This window comes from Populus trichocarpa, chromosome 4, assembly GCF_000002775.5.
Source record: "Populus trichocarpa isolate Nisqually-1 chromosome 4, P.trichocarpa_v4.1, whole genome shotgun sequence".
Taxonomy (NCBI): domain Eukaryota; kingdom Viridiplantae; phylum Streptophyta; class Magnoliopsida; order Malpighiales; family Salicaceae; genus Populus; species Populus trichocarpa.
The window spans coordinates 17,918,919-17,938,726 of record NC_037288.2 but is presented as its reverse complement, the minus strand read 5'-3'; the positions used below and the strand labels follow the sequence as shown (position 1 = coordinate 17,938,726).

Below are 19,808 nucleotides of genomic sequence, written 5' to 3'. Positions count from 1 at the left end.
GTGCTTAGACTATCTCGACCTATTATGAGGCTACTCTTATTAAAATTTTCCATTCGCTTAGCTGGAAGATCAAAATCTGCACAAAGCTGATTCTTAAACAAACTTTTTCAGCAACAAGTTTCTGAGCTATGCTTTCTGCCTTAAATACCGAAGCTTGGATTCAAGGTTTAAATTGTCTACAGTTGCACTTGGTCTAGATGAGCTCATTAGGAACTGCTTTGTATTTTCTGGCAACAAAAATTCAAGTAAGGATATAATTGCAGGAGGAAGCGATTCTTGAAAATCCACTTAAAGGTTCTGCTGAGACATTTAGTCCAAAATCCCCATCATGTTATATATATAGGAGTTGATGGATAGAGGCATGATACTACTGCAGGTATACATCTATCAATACCAGTACATTAATCAGTTATTTTTCTTACAATTTTTATAACCAAGAATCAAATACTACACACAAGAAAGAGGATAAATAGAGTGTCTAAAAAGAAAACCTGTAACATACACCATGATATGCAATTATAAGAGCGATGCAAGCTCATCAAGCTCTCATTCTGAAGCAAGAGCAAAAGCCACCATTGATGCTCCCGAGTTTAAGATCTTCCATGAGATGCTTAAACTATTCTGTTCTTGATGACTGCTCAATTAGAACAACGAATTTATAGAATTTACCTGCCGTTTAGCCCAGCAAATTGAGAAAACATTGCCGTTCCTGAATGATCATCAATGACCTGAACTTCAGCAGGGCTTTTGTTGTCTTCCGTGACAGAGGTGGAAATAGCTTTGGGAGTAGCTACAGCAACAGGGGAGTCGGCTACGGCAGCTGATAACTTACTTTCATCTTCAGCTTTTCCTTTAGAGAAAGCTTCTTGGAGCTGCAAAGCATACTCCAAGTTCCACAGCACATCTCCCATAGTTGGCCTGTCAACACCATGCTCAGCCAAGCACTTCTCTGCAGCCTCGGCAAACTTCATCAATGATTCAGGATTGATGGTACCAACAAGACAAGGGTCGATGATCTTTTCAAGCAACCCCTTCCTCTTCCATTGCATTGCCCATTCAGCCAAATTAACTTGCTCTCTTGGAAGTTGAGGGTTAAGGGCAGGCCTTGCACACAATACCTCAAGCAGCACCACCCCAAATGAGTACACGTCAGATTTATCAGTCAGTTGCTGCCTCCTGAAGTACTCAGGATCCAAGTATCCAAAACTTCCCTTCACTGCAGTACTGACATAACCCTGTCCCATAGGCGCATCTTTGGACAGCCCAAAATCAGCAACCTTGGCGACAAAGGCATCGTCGAGCAAAATGTTTGTGGTCTTCACATCACGGTGAATGATACCTTGTGCAGTTCCCGTATGCAAGTAATGAAGTCCGCGAGCAGATCCAATAGAGATCTCCAGCCTTTGCTTCCATGACAATGTGGGCAAATTCTTTCCATAGAGGTGGTCCCTAAAAGGTCCATTGGACATGTATTCATAAACCAGGATCATTTCGTCGTTCTCGTCACAATAGCCAATCAAGGACACCAAATGCCTATGCCTGAGCTTTGATAACATCTGAATTTCTGTCTGGAACTCTGTGATTCCTTGTTCAGATTGTGGGTTACCTCTCTTGACAGCAACTTTGGTACTATCATCAATCATTCCAATATAGACATTGCCAAAACCACCAACACCAATTATTTCGCTTGAATCGAAGTTCTTGGTAGCCTCCTGCAACTCTGATAGAGAGAAAAACCGGCCTAGACCAAGAGTTGATGAGTAAAAGTTGGTCTTGTGAGATCCCAGTGAGGTTTTACTTGACATGAAGCTATGGTCACCAGCATGGACAGGAAGCAACCAAGAAGAAAAGCTATTCCTCTTTTGCCAATCTTGAGGTCTCTTGTGCCACTTCAACAGCATTGCACCAAGGCCAACAAATGCACCAAACATCAACCCGAATCCTACGTAAACAACTGCCTTGTGATTCTCAAGCATCTTACCATCAACCCCAAACACTCCATCCAAACTGTTAACTTTACTGCTCATTTTGAAGACCTCCAAGCCATTCAGAATAGCATTTCTCGTACCAGTTTCGTCACCCATAGGACCAACCTCAACTGCGAGTCCATTGGACATCAAGGAAGCATCCACCACAAAGTCTTTGAAATATGATACTGCCAATTCGTCTTTGATGGATGACAAATCCAATCCAGAAATTGCCATTTTCCCATTAAGATACACATTAAAGTAGAGATCATTAAGGGATTTGCTCACAATGTCACAAAAATGCAGCCGAACAACGTAGCTGAATGTTGCATCAGCCACAAAATTCCATGTTAAATTGAAATTTTGAATCCTCGTTTCTGAATCAGCCATTTGCTCAGCAGATGCATAGACCGTTGCTGGCGCAATAAGTGATGAGATTCCTGGACCATATTTGATGGAGGAAGTAGGGACAGATGCACTTTTGGCCAAGGCTTCGTGCTTAAGGTATGGCTTATCGGGTACCCATCTCCTCCAAAGTGTGTCATTTTCTGAGGTGATCAAAGGTCCCCCCATGTTGAGCCTGTACACTACTTCGTACCCAAAGTTGTTCAAACCAGCAAAGTTGTTAACGGGGAAGAGGTTGGTGGCTTGATCAGATATCAGAATGTCAGGAGCTGAAACAACCTCAATGGCATTGATGAAAGCTGCAGAATTCTTCAGAGGTATAAAGTGGATGGAAAAGTTTGGGTCGGTCATGTTAATTAGATACTCCTTCAATACAGCTTGAGTATCGTTATTCGTATTGAAGTTGTGAAGGAGGGCATACTTATCTGTGTTGACAGAGAAGGTTGCTGTGCGCAGATCGAATTCTGTGTTATTCATTGGAAATAAATGCAGACGCACCCAATGCCACCCCGCACTCTTCAATGTAAATGCATAAGTCGCATCCTCTTTAAAAATCCTCGCTGACAGATATAGAGGAGAAGAAACATTGGCGGACGGAATAGATACTAAGATATCTTGCTTGGTCTGTAAGTAACCTTGGGCCTCCTTGTCGGTCTTGAAGATTCTTCCATCAGGAAAAGAAGCCAGGTTCTTGGCTCCACAGTTGATGAGGAACTCATCAGCTGGCTTGAAGGCATTGCCACCCGCGGATACAATGCTGGGGCTAGAAAGCAAGGCAAAGAGGAGAGCAAGGAGGAAAGCCATTATCGGAGACAACAAGGAAGGCAGAACAAGATTGATTTTTGATGTTTTTAATTTATTTTTTTCCATCCTCCATCCCTCCTGGGGGTAAGGGTGGGATGGTTAGAATTAGAAAGAAAGAAGGATCTTGAAAGGAAGGAAGGTTTTCGATCTCCCTATCATGGGGCTGCTTTAGATGGCCAACTTACTCTTTTTTTTCCTTTGATTACAAGTGGAGGGAAAGAAATTGACAGGTGAGATGAGATGGACTTTGCTAGCTTTGCCAATTCTGAGGCAATGTTTATGGAGAGAAGATTTTTGTCATGCAAATTTTAGTTGCCTTCTGCCTCCTAATTTTGTAACTACCAACAGAACAATGATCATAAATAGCTAATCTTATCTGAAATGGTCAAACACCATTGTCGCCTCTCTTCCTCGATCTCTACATTTCAAGACTCTATGATGCAGTTCTGTTTTGGAAACCATTGGTCTAATTGTACGTGCTATAGTTACTTCTCCCTTCAGACACCAATAAGTTTATTTATTTACAAGATCGGTAACATGTTTACACCACGATCCGATGCAAATTTTTAAAAAATGTTCAAGAGATAATAATGTTTTTAAAAAAAGCAAGAAAAACTTAATATTTAGGTAATAAAATCAATTAATTTAATAATTTGATTTACATCAAAGACAACAATAGCAATCGAACTGTAAAATAACATCCGACAGTATTTCACTAAAACAACAAGCCATCAATATCATATTTGTTAGGAGAATAAAAAAAAGATTGTTGAAGACCCACCATCACTTAATCATAGACATCGCCCGCAACCAAAAGAGTTTGCTGAAACGGTTCAAACCTGACAACAAAAGAATGCACGACGACATAAAAAGAAATCACATGGGTCGGTAGAGCAACACCCTGGAAAAGCAAACCGAACAAAACACAATGAAGTGAGTGTTCGTCTATATTCAATCAATCAATTCTATTTAATTCAAGAATAAGATTTATTTTTAAAAAATAAATTTAACAAAGAATAACAAATAAAAAGACCCGAGATAACTCGATAAAATAAAAAACAAAGGACTTAGAAAGCATATAAAAAAAATAAAGGTCAATCCCCAATCAAATAAATATTGAAAGAAAAAATTGAAAAAACATTAGCTTAAAAGAATATAAATAAAAAAGATTAGGGACTAAATAAAAAAGAAAGAAAAGTTGAGGAGCTAATTTGAGAAATTGCAGGGTAAAGAGCAAACATCGAGGTAGAGAGAGAAAAGAACAGAAGAAAAAAGGTCACTGGAGCTAAACCGGAGGGTCGTTCAGTGCACACGCTACCTTTACATCAATAAGATGTCGAGACGAATCTAAAGCAGTCCCATAATGATTTTTTTAGTTACTAGAATTAGTTGTACACATCGTTTAAAGACAGCGGAAAGATTGATATGCCTAGCACTCGGTAGTGAACTTTTTAAAAAATTTTAATTTATTAAAAGATAAAATTGTTCCTCACTTTTTTACCCAATAATAATGAAAATATTTACCCAATAATAATGAAAATATAAATAGCATAATGAAAAAAATACCATCAGATCCAATGCATAAAAACTTAAACTTTAAGGGTAGAAAATGTGGAAGTTAAAGTTTTTTTTTTTTTTTTGTTAGCAAGGGCAAGTATTTTTTTACTATACACCTTTTAATAAAATAAAAAAGTACCCCTAAAATATTTTTGCTTACAAGAGCAAACAATTTAAAAATAAAATGCTCATCTTACCCTCAATCAATTTCAACATATCAAAAAAAAAATAATTAAACATATCAAAATGCTCATGTTACAAAAACAATTTTATCCTTAATCCTTAGCCTAATGTTTTTTTTTTAAGACAAGATGGTAAAAATAATATTCCCATCTACATTGTAATATGTATAAGGGAATAGTGTTTTTATCATCTCATATTTTTTGTTTAAATTATTAGGTCTTAATAACCTTTTAAATTTGATATAAATTAAAAAAAAAAGAAATAAAAAGAAAAGGCAAGGCAAAAGACACACACTCAAGTTCCATATAGGCACCGTCATCTAATGAAATATTATTTAATTTTTTTTTTAGTTTAACGTGGGTGTCTGGGTCAGCTTGCGCGCATCTCGACTAATCCCACAGGCCCTGAAGTTAACGACCATGTAAACCTCCAGTGGCCATCATATGAGCAACCATAGGGCTCGAACCTGAGACCACAGAGAGAGTAAACCTCTTAATTCCAAGTTCTTACCATTGGATTACCACCTATATAGTTAAAATATCATTTAATTTTAATTTTAGATAATGTGTTGTTGGACCTGATCTGTATGGGTGCAGTAAGTACTATATGAATTTCAAACTCTTAAAAAATTGACCAACTAACCCTAGCCATTACTATTTTTTCAATTACATCACCAAACTATCATAAATTCTAATTAAGCCACCTGTATCATGCAAAGTGAATTCCATCCATTCCTGTATATCCACGCCAGTAAAATCAACAGAAGGAGCATTTGCATAGCCTCATTTTGCGATTTCTGATAAATTAAGGACTGGAGTGAAATATTAGTAATAATTAGAGGGCTAGACTCAACCCGTAAATAAAGAGCAGAAAACGAATAAGTCGTGCGCTTTTTAAAAATAAAAAAAATATTAATTTAAGATTTTTAAAATTAAAAACATTTTTAAAAAACAGAAGAAGAACCTGTCCCGAACTTCCTTTACGAGTTAGCTTCGTTTCTTGAAAAACAAGTGAGTTAATTTATAAACGAAACACAAACCTCAGTCTCTGTTAGTCATCAAAACAGTGAAAGAAAACAAAGAATGTCGAGCGAAGCAGAGGAAGCGGCACGTCGGCGTACAGCGATCGCCGATTACCGCAAGAAGCTACTGAATCATAAGGAGCTCGAATCCCGAGTCCATGCAGGTCACCGCAACAAAGCCCTAATTTTAATTACAGCACATTTAGGGATTTCTTGCTTAGAGAAAAAGCAGTCTTTGCTTCGTTAATTTTTAATTATTTATTTTAAAGAAATGACGTAGATTTGTGAATAATGAGATAGGGTTTAATTTCATAATGGAATTCTGTTTCTTGGTTTTGTGTGGCCATGACAAAGGGTAGTTTTTTTTGTTATAATTCATTAGATTTTTGGGGATTTAAAATAGATGCTTGTAGAAAAGTGGGTGGAAAAGGAGAAAAGTTCGAAGCGGCTGCATGTTCGGTTTGATTAGTTTGGTTTAATAATGTGACTTCGGCAGATTGGATTTGGGTTTATGTTCAAGCTAAACATGACTCTTTGAAATGCTGTGATGCTTTGTTTCTGACGCAATTTGTGCGAATTTGAGGTGGTTTCTGGCGGATAAGATTAGATGATTTGAGCGAGTTGAATTAGTAGGAAAATGGACTGAGGTTTGTTTGGGTTTGAGAGGTAAATATTCACTGCTTATTAATTAAATCACTCTAAAGGAAGAGGGAATACCAATGCTTAATTTTATTTTTCCAATTCATTGTCTTGTTAATTAAGATACCATTTTGTGGATAAAATCTAAGGGAAGGAAATTAACCTTTAGGAATTTGGTTTTTGGTGGACAATTTTCCATGTTTATATTTGCAGTAAATATTGTTTTGTCCCTAAAGTCTTGAGGTTTTACTTTTGTGTAACTGACATTTGTTGTAATTGGATGGATTCAGTGAGAGAGAATTTGCGGGCTGCCAAGAAGGAATTTGCCAAAACTGAAGATGATTTGAAGTCCCTTCAGAGTGTTGGACAGATCATTGGCGAAGTTCTCAGGCCTCTCGACAATGAACGCTGTACTAATATCTACTTTTGCTCATGAAATTTAATTTGGAGACTGATATGTTTTCTACATCCTAAACAGAAGCTGCTCATTTTCCCCCTCCTTTCATGCATAGAGGGTAGATTAAATATATTGATTTTTTTAGAGTTAAAAAGTATTTTCATATTTCAGCTCAGCATTCTGCTTTCATTAATAGATGCTTTTTCATGAAGTTACATCTTTTCTTATCTTTTTCCATCATCTTGTTCTTGTTGCTGTCTATTGGCTGTTAGGTATATTACAGGCTGGGGAACTAATATTTATTATCATACTGTTTAGTGATAGTTAAAGCAAGCAGTGGACCTAGGTATGTGGTTGGTTGTCGTAGTAAAGTGGACAAAGAAAAACTAACAGCTGGAACCCGAGTTGTTCTTGATATGACTACTCTCACAATCATGCGAGCTCTTCCTCGTGAGGTAAGTATTGATGCTGTAAACTATTGGATGAGATTATTAGTCGGTTAAACTATTGATTGTGCTGTAATATTCTTTTAATGTGTCTGTCTCATAAATTGTTGTTAAATTGATGTTTTACAGGTTGATCCAGTTGTATATAACATGCTTCATGAGGATCCTGGTAATGTTAGCTACTCTGCTGTGGGAGGGCTCTCAGATCAGATTCGAGAATTAAGAGAATCTATAGAACTGCCTCTCATGAATCCAGAGCTCTTCTTGAGGGTGGGAATCAAGCCTCCCAAGGTAATAATACTGTTGTATGTTGCTTCATCCGTTGGCTAGAAAATTGAAAATACTTCGGAGGCTGAATTTCAATTTTTTCCAGGGTGTGCTTCTTTATGGACCTCCTGGAACAGGAAAGACATTATTAGCCAGAGCAATAGCTAGCAACATTGATGCCAACTTTTTGAAGGTTAGAAATTGTTTTTTGCAATTTGAATGTCAGCTTCAAAATTCCTTGTTTTGAGTAATCATGTATTTTTGTTAACCAAGAATTGGATTTTTACTTTGGATTTAGGTTGTGTCGAGTGCCATAATTGATAAATATATTGGTGAAAGTGCTAGATTGATTAGAGAGATGTTTGGGTATGCACGGGATCATCAAGTAAGAGCTCAAATTATTAGAGAATATATTTTTCCTTTGGTGAGAAATCTGCCAAGATATATTTATTGTAACTTCGTAACGAGTTTCTGCTTGCCAGCCATGTATTATATTTATGGATGAAATTGATGCCATTGGTGGACGCCGTTTCAGTGAGGGAACAAGTGCTGACCGTGAAATCCAAAGAACACTCATGGAGTTGCTTAATCAGCTGGATGGATTTGACCAGCTAGGGAAGGTAACTTACTTTTGTTTTCATCCAACAAACCCAATATCTCGATTTGTATATGTGCTAGTTTGACATGGAGCACTTGTTTTACTAGAAATTTGTTGACTCTAGTTTGTGTTTCTAGGTTAAAATGATTATGGCAACTAACAGACCTGATGTTCTGGACCCTGCACTTCTTCGACCGGGCCGTCTAGACAGGAAGATAGAAATTCCATTGCCAAATGAGCAGTCAAGAATGGAAATCCTCAAAATCCATGCTGCTGGAATTGCCAAACATGGAGATATTGACTATGAAGCAGTTGTAAAGCTTGCTGAGGTAAGCTGGAGATGCTTCTATCTGTACAAATCGTTAGTATCTTTTACGTGACTGTTAAATCAAGCACCTTTGTTGCAGGGTTTTAATGGTGCTGATCTTAGAAATGTTTGTACTGAAGCTGGGATGTCTGCAATCCGTGCAGAACGTGATTATGTCATCCATGAGGATTTCATGAAGGTAAGGTGTTCTTCCTTTCAGAAATGAATATCAAACTAGGTGTAAGAGATTTTATTTATGTCAGGGCCTGTTTGCTCATGACACTTGAGTCCTGTACCACTCAGCCAGTGATGCTGTCTTTGAGAGAGCACTTCATTTTTCCTGTCCGGTCACTTACACTCTGTTTGTCAAGAGGGATTGGAGGAAGGGTGGACACGTGGGGAGAGATTGGAATCCATCTCTCCTAACAAACATAACCTTGGAGAATCATTTGGTAAAACAGACCACACTTCTGCTATGCAAGAAGTGAAAATTGAAAACGTTTAATTTTTAAGTCAGCTCACTGTGACAATGGACATCTAGACAATTCTGTTTCCTTGGACATCTCTACTCTGGTTATGCCTGTTACTGTGTTCGAATGGTTTGACATGTTATGGCTTTCTTCCATTTCAGGCTGTCAGGAAACTAAATGAGGCTAAGAAGCTTGAATCTAGTGCTCACTACAATGCTGACTTTGGAAAGGATTGAAACCCGGGCTTGATTTTTTTTTGGTAACTTCTCAGGCTGCCCAGAAACTGAATGAAATGGAGTTCAGATCTTGTACCATTTGTTGTTCCTTTCAGGTGAATTGCTGTAAGGATATTTCAGAAAAACAATTGTTCGAGCAAGGAGATATTCCATTCTATTATGGTTTTCATTCTTGGCTCTTGGCAAGCAACATTGTTCTTTGGGGTTTCTACTGTCACATGACAAGTTGACCTTAATGTTGCTAGTAAGCGAATTGCTGCGTTTATTCAATCAATTGCTTTCTGTTTTAATTATATAGCTATGGTTTTGTGTTTTTAATTATTTTTTTTGCTTAATTGGATCATTTTCTACTCAACCTGAATGCTTATATTTGATTGGTATATCCCTCTGGCAATCAAACGGTGAGAGCAATCTCCTTGCATAGCAATGTTACACCATGTATTAATTATTTTTAATTATAAGGTAGACAATGCATTCAATATGTATCGATAGTATGATGCATCTTAGAAAATAAAAATGGTATTTTTCACACGGAATTCTGACTTCTATTTTCATTTTTGGTGGCCGATACACAACAATTGCACCCAAGATCTACCTGCCTCCAAAATCACAACACTATCCTTGTCTTGTCCTGTCATTTAGGTTTCCTAGGTTCTTAATTTCTATCTACGGCCTGCATCTTTTGTAGGCAGAAACGCAAATCCTGTCCCGGTTCATTATTCTCATTGCTCCCCTTTTGCATCCAAAATCACGCATTATTATGTCACTGTCGCAGGTTGCTGTTGTTGTGATGGGAAAGGATGGGAGGAATGAAATTAGGGCATATGAAACTTGAAAAAAAAGAGACGTTGATAGTATCGTGTTAGGCAATGTTCTATTTATGTTTTTAGTTTGAGAAGGACTCTTGAGAGATATCCATGTGGAGGCTTAGTTGAAGGCTGGTTCTTCCTTTTGGCCTTGCATGTAACTAACCAGGCAGGGAGTGAAGGACAGGATATGAAAAAACAAATTCAGTATCTCTCTCGTCTTCTTCTCTGTATCTTCCATAGTTGAGCATTGATGGCATTGATAAACACTCTTCCAGAATTACAGAGAAACTTGGAAGAAATCCAAGTTGGTACCATTTCCATTAAGCTTGCTCCAATTGGTATCAGAGCTGCTGCTCCTTGGACTCAGGGCTCCGGACACTCGGTCCCAAGAGCTCAAAAGGCTTAAGACTCCCTTGAATATGCCAGTAAAGAGCAAGCACAAAGACATGAACAATTAATGAGTTTGCTTAATTCATATGGCCCACAAGGCGTTGTGTGCCTGGAACAGGCAGAAATGATGGAGGTGCACTTCCCTTGCTAAAGCGGCCGCCAGCTACTTTTCACCATGGAGGTGCAGTATGCGGTTGTGTAATTATGTAATCAGTCGGATCTATTCTTCTACGAATAGAATCTTTTTTGTTCTGTTAATCAAGACCGGAAGTGCTCAGCAACAAGGAAACGCGCGCGCACAGCGGGAACATGTTTCTTTTTCTATGAAAAGAGTTCTTTAAGATCCTTTTCTTGATAACTTTTTGCATGCGAGTTAATATCAAGATTTAATATTTTTTTGATTTTTTCTAGGACAAACTGAAAACTATTTATGCAACCCAAAACATGATTACATGCATAATACACAGACAGCCTATTAAAATTATTACAGAACTAACCTTAACTGCTAATTCACACACAATTCAACCAACCCTGTCCACACGAAATCACTAATAACATATTAACACCACAAAACAATGGACTGCCATAGCAGACTTCTTTAATGATGGCTATGGTGGCCAGGCAACTTCTCTTTGATTTTTTCCATCACACTCTTCTTCTGATGTTCCTGGTACTGTTCTCCAGCTGGACCGGTGGTTGTGGTGTGTACCTCAGCGGTCTGTCCATGCTCTTCCTAGTGCTTCCCGCAAGTTAATTTCTCCTTTATTTTCTCCTTCAGCCCTTTTCTCCCTCCTCGCCCATCGTCCTCAGACTACAATTAAAAGAGATAATTAGCGATCAAATTTATTTGCAGGAAAGATGTCAAACAACTCCCAACATTTCTTAAAGAATTTGGCAACGAGCGTCGTGAGTCTCATGGCACGGCGCCACTGTAGGATTCTATATATGCGTCATTGTTCACTACATATAACCTGGAGCTTTACCTGATAAAACTCATAAAAAATTTCGACAGTTCTGTTCAAAATAAGGATTCGAGGGGCGATCAATGTGTAATCATCATTTCGTGTCTTAGTCATATAGTTATGTCGGTCAAATATGTCTTACCGTGCCAGAGCTTGAAGTAGATGAAATCTCTTCCTGCTCCTCTTTCTTATGTCCACCTTGGTCAGCAGCAAACCCACCATGCTGTCCCGTCTCAAGAATGTCAGTGCCCTTCGTTGCATCTTCGCTCATGGCAGTACTAGACAAAAGTCCAGTACCAGGTACCTGATCACTACTTACATTGCCAAGCGTCGGAGGTTGTTTGGTGGTGGCTATGCCAGTGATCTGTACAGGGTTACCATGTTCATCTGTTAACTGAACCGGGTTGCCATATTCATCTGTGAGTTGAATTGGATTGCCTTGCTCATCTCTTATTGTGGCAGCCATCTTTTTTAGCAATAGTGATAAATTTCGATTTTGACAGTGAAGGATAGAGTTTAAGCTTAGCTAGCTAGGCTGGCCTAATAAAAGGTAAATAAAGTGGCGGAGGAGAACAGACGTGGCTCATGCATGTAACCAGGTTTCTACACCTGGTGTTAGAAAGTCCAAAAGAGTCATGAAGGATTGTTGCCACGCTAGCCATTACAGGAGACGTGTCACTCATCTGGGCATACAAGGTTTCAGGAAGGAGTAGCATAAATCCAGAGGTTTGGAGTTTCCACCGCAGGGCTCAAGAGGCGTTCAATGTAGAGCATAAATAAGCAGATGAAACAAGTTTAGACCTTCCAAAATCCACAGAAATCTCCCGGGCTAAAATAAAAGAAAATGAGGTTGATTATTCATGTATGAGGGGTCTTTTATCCAAACCTCATTGATTTGAATCAGTTCATGAACTGTGTCCAAGCAAGAAACAAATTGATCTGTACAAAACACCAATAGGATCACCAATCTTGTGATACATTTTAATTCTACTAATCTTTTCATGATCATATAGGAATTCTATAAGTTCATTTACTTCTTTACAGTATCGCTCCACAAACTAATCCTGTGGGCCAGTTTGAAAATGTGTAAATGTGTATGCAGATGGAGATGGAGATGTTCCAAAACGAATTCTTGGAGGAAGACGTCCCGCTGCCCCAACAATCCTTTTTTGACAACGCAGAGATGGTCAGCACTGGAATCTGCACCCATAAAAGTCGATCAGTCATGTTGAGTTCCAAGAATTTGATGGTTAATAAAAACACCTATGCTTATTTTAGAAAGTTTCCGGTCAATCAAAATCTTCACTAATACATCTGCTATACACATCATGCTATCATGCATTAACGTTTGGAAGCCACAAGGCTCTCGCCGTGACAATTTCCAGTGATTTGTATGGACAAAAGCAGCATATACATGAGTTGAAGACTTGAAGTACTCACCACTTCACAGCTGAGAAGAACATCAACCCCTCAGAGATCTTGTCCAGAAGAAACCTTTCTTTCTGGTTGAGTGATTCTCAGTAGAGGATCTACTCGCTTTGGATGCAAATGAAAAATGCCGCCTCAAGAAAGGCTTTGCCAAGGAACTTTTCATGCTGGAACTTAAGCCCATCTTTGGACCCTTTCCTTCACTTCCACCATCTTTAAAGCGATCAAACATTGCCGAATCACCATCAAGATCACTATCTACCACTCGGCTCCTCAATTTCTTGTTTCTAGCCTTCAAGTCCATTTCTGTTTTTAAAGCTTTTTGAGACAGCTTAAAGGCCTGCTTCTCTCCCAAGGTACAAAATGGGCATGCAGGATCATACTTGTCAATTTCAGGAGTCAGAGCTTCCAAACACTCAGCATGATAAGTGTGACCACAAATTAAAACTGCGACAACAGAGAGCTCATTAGTAGCAATGAGCTTCTGGCTGCCCCACAAAGATTTATCAGTCAATAGCTTTGAGCAGATCCCACATGTTTGAAGATCAACAGAAGTAAAAGCTGAGCTTCGACCACTGGATCTGGTCTTCTCATGATTAAACCCCAAGCACTCATTATCAAAAGACCACCTTTCTCTATTAGAAGTAGCCATGAGCTCAGAAAATGCATGCATAGACCAGCCATCTGAAGACTCGCCATGGCATCCCTGAGTTGATTCATGGCTCCATGAAGAAACAGGAGGCCTCTCTTCAGAACCTGGGATGCTCTTTGATGACCTCAATCCTGGGATTCGGACATCAGATACTGGCTTTGTTAGCTGATGTCTCGGAGAGTGCTGTAGCCACCTTGATGTTGTTGGGCTGGCAGGATGTAAATGACTTTGGGGGGGAAGTGGAGATGTTGATAAGGATGAAGTAGAGGGCACTGACAGAGAGATTTTCTCAGGAGATGGATTCAGAACCGCCATGGATTCTGTTGACTCCTTCACCTGCAAGACGAACAGATTCGGTAATGTATGCCATTTGAAGGAGAAGAGGTGAAGTCAATCATAGAACAAATATAGAAGTTCCTTCAACGAGAAGAAAGCTCTACCTGTTCCAAACTCGTGTCCATTGAGATATTCCTTGGGAGGGATTGATCTGCAATAGAAGTGTAAATGATCACAGATGAACACGTGGGCTCATGAGAGGTCAAAAACCCACAAGATGAATAGATTTCTTACGAGTATTCTATCAAATGTCCAATGTAATAAGAATCTTAAGAAAGGGATGAACGTAGCTTATGTTTCATTTTCCCCCATCAAAACTTGAAACTAAGAAAACCAGTTGCCAAAAGAAGAACAGGAAGGGAACCATATAGTACACAGAAGAATCTAGCCGTCCAAAGAAATGTACAGAAATAACAAATCAAGCTCTAGTCATGATTACAGTCATTATTCTCCCATGTAAAAAGATTCTAGTAATTATTCTGGGTTGCATCTTACAGAAGATAATTGAAGATGCATAAGAAGAAGAAGAAAATATGACAACGGAATAAAGGAAGGGAAAAAGGAAGAAGAAAAGTCAGGATAACAAATAGCACAGAGTAGTAGCTTGTGGGGGATTACAAATTTGTTCTTTAAGCAGATTCTCAAGGTTGCTCCATGACAAAGTAAAATCCTGTAAATTGGTGCAATAATTGCAAAAGATCTGTGTTTCTAAAATATGCATTCAACATTTCCCTTTTGAGCTAAGCATCTCTCTTGGTATCATGCACCTTGCATGTAACATGAGAAGAATTTAAGTGTGAGGACAAACAAGCCCAGTACGCACACAGTCTATTTTATATACATGTTTTCTTCAATCTAATATCATAACTATGCAATGAGCTTATTTTAGAGCTCATGGTTATTGTCTTTGCATACATTTTCAAAATCCTAAGCACTGCATGAATCTTTCTGCTTTGGGTATTTATTGTTCCTCGCCAACAGTTTTCAGTTATATTGGAGTATATTTCATCGAGTTCTGCTTCTCACTCATTAATGATAATGAATAAGGTTTCAATGCCAAATCAAACAAATTGTTTATCCTCACCTTCTATAACAATAAGCAACTATGATGGTTTAAGCTCTTATAGACATGCAAATGTCCAGTAAGGGTATTGCTCCTACTTTTCAATCCATGCATCTATATGCAATACAAAGCTAACTGCAACAGTATCTTAAATATAGAGGTAAATTTCAGAATGAGCGGAAAAATCATGTGAAATAGGTCATTAGATACTAATGTGAAGAACCATATCCACCAGTAGTTTACCTGAAGCAGGAGTCCTCGCATGAGCTGCGGTTCCTTCAGATGTTGGGGACTTCTGCCACGTATGTCTCTGGAAGCTCTCCGTTGGGCTTCCATCCTCCGATGTATAGGTTGATTCATTTTTAATTTCTGATCCATCATTTCTGCTAATTCCATCAGAAAACCAACTTATCGATGTATCTTCCCCTGCTACTCGCCCTCGATTATCCCATCTAAAGCTCCAAGTTGGCGAATACCGAATATTTCTATGCAAGATTTCACCACCTGGTCCACTCACTATATTTTTATCTCTCGCAGCAACACAGCAAGCACTCCCCATGCTCAAACACAAAGTGCCTCCAGATTCTAACACAAACCCAAAATCTCCACTCACATGCTCCACCGTCCAAACACAACTCAAATTTCACTACCAATGGAAAATTCCCAGGTACAAATACATTTCTTCCGCTGCAATTAAGAAAAAGAACCAATATTTATCACTAATTTGATGATCTCAAGCTAGTCTTAACCGCGAACTTGCTGTACCTCAGAATTGGGTTTCCAACTCATTTCCATCACCAAATATGCAAAAACAAGATAATTTTCAGCACACACGAGAAAAATAAAACTAATTCAATAAAAAATAACAATAAAACAAGGAGAAGATTTAAGGGTCTTGAGACAGCAATTAAGAGAATTCCAAGTCAAGTTAACTTTTTTAAAAAAGCAGTAGTCAATAGTGAACTAATTACCAATAATTCAGTTCACACTAGCTGATTTTCGAAAAATATATATAAAAAAAAAAACAATCAAGGAAATTTATAGGAGCAAATAAATTAAACCAGCAAACTAATTAGGAAACCAAGGAGTCTCCACTCTAAATCCATAAGAGTTCTAAAAAAAATCCAAAAATAGAAACCACAAAAAATAATCACTCGTGATAATTTTTCTAAGAAAAGGATCCGATTTTAGGTCCTCAAAAACAGCACTAAATAGTCAAAATCGTAAGCAATGAAAGAACCGAAACCGACGTGATCGAGAGACTGTCCGTACCTTTCTCAGAGCCAAGACGACAGCGTTTTTAAAGCGAAAGAAAAAATTCGAGAGAGAGCGAGATGGAGAGCGGCCTTTAGAGAGAGAAAAAGAAAGAATATGAAGAGAGTGAGGCTGCTGGTTCTTTTAGGCACAGGGAGAGAGGGAAGGTCGTTTTTGACGGGTTTAACGTTGACGACGTTAGGATCCATTGACGGTAGTCGACGGTTCATATTTTAACGGAGTTGGTAGGTGACGTATGGTTTTTTTGGACGTTATTGCCACGTTAGGATAATTGTTCTTTTTCTTATTCGCGGTGAATTTTTAAATGAAAATATAATTAGTAGATATTCACAGCATAAAAGAATATAAGAGAGAGAAAATTAAAAATAATATTTTTTTAAGAAGATATAATTTTTTAATGATACTGAATATAATTTTATTTTTTTATCTTTTTCTTGTGCTATGGGTATTTAATAGTTATTACTTGAAAATTACTGTAATGTTCGTTATTTTTGAGTGAGCACATAGAGGAATAGAATCTTGAGTTATTTTTGGATGCATAGGTATTTATTAAAGCATAAAAAACGAGGGAATGTTGTCGAAGAAAAGGAAGAAAATGGAGGAATAGACTTGCAGAATAATATACGTTTTTGTTCCTTGATTGTTTTTTTAAGTATTTTTTATTTAAAAATATATTAAATAATATTTTTTATTTTTTAAAATTTATTTTTTATATATTAAAATTATTTTAAAAAAAATAAACAACTTTATTTTATAAACGAGGTTTAAAAGATCATTTGCATTTCACACAAAATCATTTTTTTTGTTTAAATTTAATTTTTTATTTTATTTTTTTATATTATTTTGATATGTTGATGTTAAAAATAATTTTTTAAAAATATTATTTTAATATATTTTTATATAAAAAATAATTTAAAAAACAACCACTGAAGTTCGAAACACACCGTCCTGAGTAGTTAACCACCACTTATAGGCGATGCCTTCTACTGTACGCGGAGTGCGCAATACGCATTCGATTCTTTTCACGATCAAGGGAGAAAGTATAAATGGTGGGGTTAGTTTCAACAAAGATTCTTCGAAAAAAGTCCCCCTCCTTGCTCTCCTCACAGATTGTAATTTTTATTTTTATTTTTTTTTGGCCTTTATGTTCTTCCGAGTGAGTCATTGCTTTCTTTTGAGGATTCCTGGTTCTTATGCTATCTGATAAATATAGGCTTTAAAACAAAACTCTATTGTATCAAAATGCGGAGATTTTCGAGAGATTTCTCAATAACTATTAAAGAAAAAAGATTCTTTTTCCTTCAAAACAAAATTAAATACACGAATAACTTTAATTTTTATCTCTTGATGGTTAGAAAATATCATAGTTTTGAAACCCGGTTGACCCGGCAAAATCCGGTCAAAAACTCAATTGCAACTCGTTGATTTTTTTTTTACTAAAACGACGCCGTTTTGAATTTTTTAAAATAGAAATTGACCCGGCCGACTCGGTGACCCGATCAAAACCTGAAACCTGGATCTTGAATTAGACCGGATTTAAAAACTATAGAAAATATGATCAGCCTTCATCATGAATTAGGGCTGCTAGTGCTAAGAAAACGTTTTTTAATTTTTTAAGATAAAAACGTTTTCATACCAGCTTTCAACATCAAAATTTATTCCTTGATATTTTTTTAATATATTAATACTAAAGATATTTTATACCAAATATATATTTAAATGTTATTAAAAAGTTTTTCTTATCAGCTTTAAGTTAAACATATATTTTACATATATAACATTTCTTGAGTGAGTTAGTCATAGCCTATTTGATGTTGGGAAAAATTTTATTTTTTAAAGTATATATTTATTTAAAAATATATTAAAATTATTTTTAATACAGCGCATAAAAACAATAAAAATATATATAAGAAAATTATTTAAAAAAAACACATTTGACGGTAAAAAGAAACAGTGCGTTAAGAAATTTCGTGCCACAGCAACGATTTTCAGTAGGTGGCTGGCTACAGATGGACGGCGCCAACAATCCGAGCAGTAGCATTTTAAGATGTGCACGTAAATGGCGAAAGAGTTGCTGTGGCTGCTGCATGCTAAACCGGTTTGGTTGACGATGTGGTTGCGCTCCATTTGTTGAGAGTCAACAAAACAAGTGGACGACCTTGTGATAAAGTTGTCATCGGGCTACCAAATATATCCTCCGAATTTGTCCAGACTTGCCCAGTGCGCAAGGGTAAAAGTGGCATTATGGACGCCTTGCTAGGGTTTTGAATCTGGGCATGCAAGGTGGACTGGGGTCTTTGAGAGAGTGGTGACGTGTACTGCGTAGAGACGCTAAATCATCACATAATCAAGTATTATACACCAAATCAAGGGAGATTAGGTGAGTCACCAAAGTGTTTAGGTTATAAGTCCCTTGTTTTGTGATCATGAGCCCTTTATTTAGGAAGAACGTAAAGCATGAAACTTTGATGGACTGTGGAGATCGATCGTATGGTCACGAGAAAGATTTTGTTTGTTTTTTCATTTTAATTTTTTTTATTTACTTTAAATTAATATTTTTTTTATTTTGATGTATTTCTAAGAAAAAATATTTTAAAAAACAACCATTACTATATTTTTAAATATCATTACTATATATATAGTTCATGCACATCACTAGATAGGAGAATTTGGGGTGTTTAAAATATAGTAACAGTTGTTTTTCATAATATTTTTTTTAGAAATACATCAAAATAATATTTTTTTATTTTTAAAAAATTACTTTTCATTATCAAAACATCAAAATGATTCATTTTTCTTCATCTTAGCGAAATATTCGTTGATTTTGAACTCATTTAAACAACATTTAAAATCAATTAATTAGTTGACAAGTTTGGGACAGAGATGTGAATGAAATTTGAAGACAAGACAACATTGTAACCACCCAATTGTCATTTTCATATTAATACACGAATTAAGAGCATTGTTTTTAATTAATTAACAAGATAGAATCTTAGTACAATAATTACAAGCAAAAGCCTAATATATAGAGGTTTATTATATGATACAGAGTAGGTTCCAAATAGCTTTCAAGTTAAGTGCCCGTTTTCTATTATAAAAACATCTAAAAAAAATTTAATTTAAAATAAAAATTATTTTTTTTATAAAATTATTTCCACCTACAAAAATAAACGGGTCTAAGATACAGATCAAACAAGTATGGAGGCCCAGACATGGCACCGGTAAGCCTGGCCTAATAACAAATAATCACATTTGCATAAAGAAAAACATGTACAGTAAGAAGAAAAAATTTATTTATTTATTCAAATATACTACTGCTCGGACAGCTGATCGCATCCTCTTCAACATGCATGAGAACTGAACCAACATCAGTTTGGTATGAGCTTGAAAGGAGGCCTAACAAGAGCTGGTGCTGGATTATAGTTTCCATAGTCTTTGGTGTTAACTCTTAGAAGAGCCTTTCATGGATGGTTGCCCCTTCATTGTAGTGTGATGGCTTGCTTGGTATCTCCTACCAGTACAGTAAGAATTATGAGATGAATAATCGGACAGAACTCGAAGAAATTAAGCAGAGAGATAGAAGAAAGGCGGTTATA

General features: G+C 36.9%; 4 protein-coding genes across 5 annotated transcripts; 1 reads left to right on the top strand and 3 right to left on the bottom strand.

Moving 5' to 3' along the window:
* Positions 1–308: 308 nt before the first annotated feature.
* On the bottom strand, positions 309–3,598 carry LOC127903889 (probable receptor-like protein kinase At4g39110). The gene has a single exon (XM_052452117.1). The coding sequence runs from the start codon at positions 3,240–3,242 to the stop codon at positions 666–668; it is 2,577 nt and encodes an 858-aa protein (XP_052308077.1). The 5' UTR covers positions 3,243–3,598; the 3' UTR covers positions 309–665.
* A 2,261-nt stretch (positions 3,599–5,859) lies between these two features.
* Positions 5,860–9,590, top strand: LOC7470010 (26S proteasome regulatory subunit S10B homolog B). Its single transcript, XM_002306085.4, has 10 exons — positions 5,860–6,101; positions 6,867–6,986; positions 7,292–7,428; positions 7,549–7,710; positions 7,793–7,879; positions 7,985–8,071; positions 8,169–8,306; positions 8,422–8,613; positions 8,692–8,790; positions 9,223–9,590. Exons 1-10 carry the CDS (start codon positions 5,999–6,001, stop codon positions 9,295–9,297), a joined length of 1,200 nt encoding a protein of 399 aa, XP_002306121.1. The 5' UTR covers positions 5,860–5,998; the 3' UTR covers positions 9,298–9,590.
* A 1,321-nt stretch (positions 9,591–10,911) lies between these two features.
* Positions 10,912–12,140, bottom strand: LOC18097880 (late embryogenesis abundant protein). The gene is made up of 2 exons (XM_006384456.3): positions 11,601–12,140; positions 10,912–11,307 (listed from the first exon to the last, which is right to left on the bottom strand). Exons 1-2 carry the CDS (start codon positions 11,922–11,924, stop codon positions 11,230–11,232), a joined length of 402 nt encoding a protein of 133 aa, XP_006384518.2. The 5' UTR covers positions 11,925–12,140; the 3' UTR covers positions 10,912–11,229.
* Positions 12,141–12,288: 148 nt separating this feature from the next.
* Positions 12,289–16,377, bottom strand: LOC7470008 (uncharacterized). Of its 2 annotated transcripts, none has more exons than XM_024598799.2 (5): positions 16,210–16,377; positions 15,181–15,624; positions 13,979–14,025; positions 12,899–13,874; positions 12,289–12,658 (listed from the first exon to the last, which is right to left on the bottom strand). In XM_024598799.2, the coding sequence occupies exons 2-4, from the start codon at positions 15,494–15,496 to the stop codon at positions 12,921–12,923; spliced, it is 1,317 nt and encodes a 438-aa protein (XP_024454567.1). In that variant the 5' UTR covers positions 15,497–15,624; positions 16,210–16,377; the 3' UTR covers positions 12,289–12,658; positions 12,899–12,920. The 2 variants fall into 2 exon arrangements, with proteins under 2 accessions (XP_024454567.1, XP_024454568.1); XM_024598800.2 differs by having other exon boundaries at positions 15,703–16,329.
* Between the last annotated feature and the right edge of the window lie 3,431 nt (positions 16,378–19,808).